General features: G+C 36.8%; 1 protein-coding gene across 3 annotated transcripts; it reads right to left on the bottom strand.

The window, feature by feature from the left end:
* On the bottom strand, window positions 1-4,642 carry LOC133301566 (putative pentatricopeptide repeat-containing protein At1g16830). Of its 3 annotated transcripts, XM_061501215.1 has the most exons (5): window positions 4,138-4,235; window positions 2,493-4,037; window positions 1,889-2,117; window positions 1,662-1,748; window positions 1-540 (listed from the first exon to the last, which is right to left on the bottom strand). In XM_061501215.1, the coding sequence occupies exon 2, from the start codon at window positions 3,902-3,904 to the stop codon at window positions 2,579-2,581; it is 1,326 nt and encodes a 441-aa protein (XP_061357199.1). In that variant the 5' UTR covers window positions 3,905-4,037; window positions 4,138-4,235; the 3' UTR covers window positions 1-540; window positions 1,662-1,748; window positions 1,889-2,117; window positions 2,493-2,578. The 3 variants fall into 3 exon arrangements, with proteins under 3 accessions (XP_061357199.1, XP_061357198.1, XP_061357197.1); XM_061501214.1 differs by having other exon boundaries at window positions 1-510; window positions 2,493-4,642; XM_061501213.1 differs by having other exon boundaries at window positions 2,493-4,642.

Raw genomic sequence — 4,642 nt, forward strand, 5'->3', positions numbered from 1 at the left:
GATATTATATTGAATGAAAATGAAACGAATGACATTTGATGGAATCCTGTGATTAAGATATACAGCGGAGACACTATTATAACTAAATAAAAAGAATTACAAATTCCCTCACTCTAAACTATTCTATTTACAACGTCTTCACCCCCGGTGAAAAAAGTGACAGAGAGAAAGAAAAAATTGTAACCAAGAGAAAGAGAAGTTACAGACCCCCTCATCCGGTTCACTTCCTAGTTCCAATTTCATTTTAAAATTTCCAACACAAAACATGAACTATTTGGTAATACTTGAGGATCTAACTCTAAAAGACGGCGAAAATGAACTGAGATACCGGAAATTTTATATAGGTGTTGCAGCCTACACAAGTTGAGAATTTTCACAAGGTGGGTGGCACATACGTACCAAATTGAAAATTCTGATTACAAACAAGCCTTCACAAACCCTGTATTTCCAGTCTTCAGATTGTGCTGCTTCATCCATTGATCAGCATCATCACCCATCAAACTTCCAATTCTAACACACCAGATGACAAAGGTGTTTTAACTGTATCCAATACAAACCAAACATAAATATTTGAAAGTTTTTAAATTCGGCTCATGTTCACAAACAAAAAGTTCTGCAATATCACAATACACCTCCTCACAAATTAATCATCCACGGATCTAGAAACAATTATTATAACAATGTCCATCTTTTTTATCTCAGCAATTAGCAAACACCCATCACAGATCTTAAGTCATATAGTCCTAAGGACTAATTAACGCTTAACTGATAAACTAAGGGATTCTACAATATATGGTTAAGTACTCGAGGTTCACTCCCCCAAGTAAAAAGGTATTATGAAACAAAATGCTCAAAAAAGCATATTATTACAGAGTATTCTCCCTTGAAATCAGCTCCCTAATAAAAAGGCAACTGATGGTTGATAATTTTAGCATTGTTTACAATTTCATTATACCATAAGATATCCATAACCAATCTGAATCAGAGGAAGGAAATATATAGGTTAGCCTCACGTGGCAGAGTACTCCTAATCATAAGGAGATTCGTAGTGGTATTTGGTTGGCTCTGTAGAACAACAGAACCATAATATAGGAATTGAGGGTCCCTTTTAGACTCCAACGAAGTTAAAATTGGGAACCAAGACACAAATTTCCTAGATGGATCCCAATACCCATACCATGTTGTCACAATAAGCACATTTGGTAAAGGAACTCTGGAATAAACATGTAGTTAAACAACAAATGACCTAAGCAACTTTGGATTAAATTCAATGCTGAACACATGAACCTTCCCAGCTGCGCCCATGGCACAAATTTATCATTATTACTTAGTCAGGGTGTACAAATTAATCAATATAATTTTGTTAGGCACTAGTAGAAACCAAATTACAAGTCAAAGATTAGTTCACTACTCCCAAATTCACTAGCATAAAAGCAAATACATTTTACTTTACAACATAACAAGAAAACTTGACACCTTGCGTATGAAATAACCTTATCAATCTAACGGAAATTCATCAAAACAGCCAGCAGCTAAACTGAAGACACCATTTTCAAGTAATTATAACCTTCAAGCAGATATAAGCATTAAAGAACTTCCAAGACTACAAGATAATAAAGCAAATAGAAAATTTATTCATTGCAAGTAAATTCAGACTGCACCTGGAAGATTCAAACGTCAATGAAGAAGGTAATATTGAAAGTATCCCTTGCAACATCATCTATGAGCAGTGTAACAAAGCATGCAATCTGATGTAACACAAAATGATGAACGCATTAAAAAAAACTCTGCCAACAGCCCAACAATTCAGTCTTCGTTTCCACAAACATCGAAAATTGTAATGAAAGCTTACATTAAAAAACTCAGAATGTATTTAGAGATATTATACCTTTCCCCAGCCTTTTTCACACTATCTTATTCAAGCTTGTGTGAAGATAATACATTGAAGATGATGGATCCATAAACAATACAACTGCTTTCCCGCTGCCTTCCTTGTGCGTAAACCATTGGCAAGAGACAATGACTGCATGGAAGCAGTAACTTGTTGGCCATACTCACTACAGTAATCAGAAGGCAGGCACTTGCATGGAATACGGACCTTCCTTCTTCAGAGTAACCTAATTAACAAAAATAAACATCAAAGAACATTAGTCTGGAATGTGAAAACAAAATTAAAGGCTTGCTACATAACAAAAGTCATGCAAACAATGATAAATACATATTAATATTATCAAACTTATCATGCTATATTCCATCAGTAGAGTTTCAATCAAATACGTCAGTGAAAGATGTCACCATTGAACCAAATGCATGCAATCTTGCTGAAAGCATGCCAAAATCAAGGACCAAAAAATCACAAGATCCAAAGAGATACAAGCGCTCCAAGAAAATATAATGTTGGCTGGAACATGATAACATCCATCCCCCCCTTCCCTTCCCAGAAAAAGATGATAAAAATACAAAAAAAATATATAACTTATACTAATTATTACCAGGGTGGATCGATTACTGAGTTTCATGGTATAGAAATTGAATGAACCCTTAGAGCAGAAGTGGGATACATGGAAAACATAAGAGCTCAACAAACTGAAGCAGGTACATCAGACAGATCTTCAGAGCTGGATGAATCGAGAACTAGGTTCCTTTCCGTATTAGCTTCCACATAATGTTCATATTTTGCTTGTACACCTTCAACATGCCGGTCAAAGCTTAAGGAGTGCAACGCCTTGGCAGATAATAACCCCAAATCTCTCATCTCAACCAACAAGTTTAAAGCTGAAAGATAAGTATCCGATCTCCATGGAAATTTACATAGGTTAAAGAAATTTCTGTCACTCAGTTCTATCCTTGAATCAATCATCTCTTGTAGCATCTGCTTCATCCTTTGAAGATCTTCTTCTTTACAAAAAGTGAGAAGCATCATATTACATGTATGAACATTAGGTTTCAGACCATTATCCTTCATCTGGTCATACAATGTGCAAGCCTCTTGAGTTCTTCCGCCTCTAAGAAGTGCACAGATACCAACTGCGTATGCTACATTGTCAAGTGGATATTTCTTCATCACCGCTAATCTAAAAACACTGGAAGCCTTCTGATACTTACCAGCCTTTAAAAGCTCACTTGTTATTACAGTATGGATATGAGCATCAGTATCACAATAACTCATAACAACACCACGGTACACATTAACTGCTTCGTCAATTCTTCCCGCAGCACAAAGTCCGCTAAGTAACCCAGCAAAACTATACTTATCTGGCGCAAAACCTTCATCAATCATATGATTATAGAATCCAACAGCAAGAGACGGAAGCCCAGCCTTAAGAAAAGAGCTTAAGAGCGTATTACAGAACACTAAATCAGCATCTGTATGTCTGCAGGCTAGAACTAGTTCGGGTAAGAGATAAAACATTCTAGACAGACATATTGTAGATAAAAATGAACTAAAGGTATAGGAATCAGGTTTTATGTTATGTTCTGACAAAATGAGAAAAGCTCGAATTGCATCCTGGTACCTTCCAACCTTTGAAAGGCAATGAATTAAAACATTACAAAGAATCAAATCTGGAATTTGGCCAGCAGATAACATGATATTTAACAAATGAAAGGCATCATTTACCATGTTGGATTCCATAAATGCCTTAATTAAGGTGGTATAAGTGACAACATTAGGAGAACAACCGGTTTGAGCCATATTGTGCAACAGATTGGTAGCAACATCAAGTCTACCCAATTTACAGTACTTATGGATGAGTATAGTCCAAACACTGACGGAGAATTTGATCCCCAAAGTGATCATGAGACCCAACAGTTGATATGCCTCCAGTAAAGCATTGGTGTTACAGAAAGCATTGAGAAGCATATGAAATGTGAGGGCATTGGGATAATAGCCCATCCGCAACATAAGTCTAAGAATATAATTGACATGAGTGACGTCATTTAACTTGGAGAGATGAAGAAGGGCAATGTTAAAGGTGAAGAAATTAGGTGGATGAGTGTGTTGGAAAACCCTCAAAGCGAGATAGGGTTGGCGAATCCTAAATAGAACATCCATAATCAAATTACGAGCAAAGGTGTTAGGTACAAAACCGTAAGCTTCCATGTGGTGATAAGCATCAAAGAGCATGGAATGCATACCTGAACGCCAATAAATCCTCAACAAGAGCAAGAAGGATTTAGGGTTTGTGAAACGACACCCAATGTTCTCCAACTGCAAGATAATAGCTTGGACGGTTTTGTAACGATGAGTGAGGCGACGAAGCACAGGGACCATTCGATCAAAGTCCTGAAATTGATCGTGCCGTTGGCCAGACCACAAGAACAATGAAAGAGCAATCAAATCAGATGGGCACCTAGACAAAGTGGAATCCACACTATCACTGTTCAAAACCCTTTTCGTTTTCGTTTTCGTTTTCGTTTTCGTTTTCGTTTTCTGGGGAAAGGGAAATTGCCAACAAGATGAATGGCGACACAAACACAAAACACAAGTCAGTGTTTGTGATCTCAATCTCAACCTCCATGTCCATGTCATTTCCTTCAATCAAATTCCAAAACTATCATTTCCTCAAAACCCTAATTTTATACTTACCAACAAGTACAACCAATTTTTTGGTCTGACTCTGAGAATATCTCGTCCGTCCGT

Source organism: Gastrolobium bilobum, unplaced genomic scaffold, assembly GCF_033153095.1.
Source record: "Gastrolobium bilobum isolate Gb01-03AN ecotype WA unplaced genomic scaffold, APGP_CSIRO_Gbil_v1 utg34075, whole genome shotgun sequence".
Lineage (NCBI taxonomy): Eukaryota > Viridiplantae > Streptophyta > Magnoliopsida > Fabales > Fabaceae > Gastrolobium > Gastrolobium bilobum.

Excerpts from the sequence above, each read along its gene's own strand:
- LOC133301566 (XM_061501214.1), bottom strand. The coding sequence starts at position 4,531 with ATGACATGGACATGGAGGTTGAGATTGAGATCACAAACACTGACTTGT.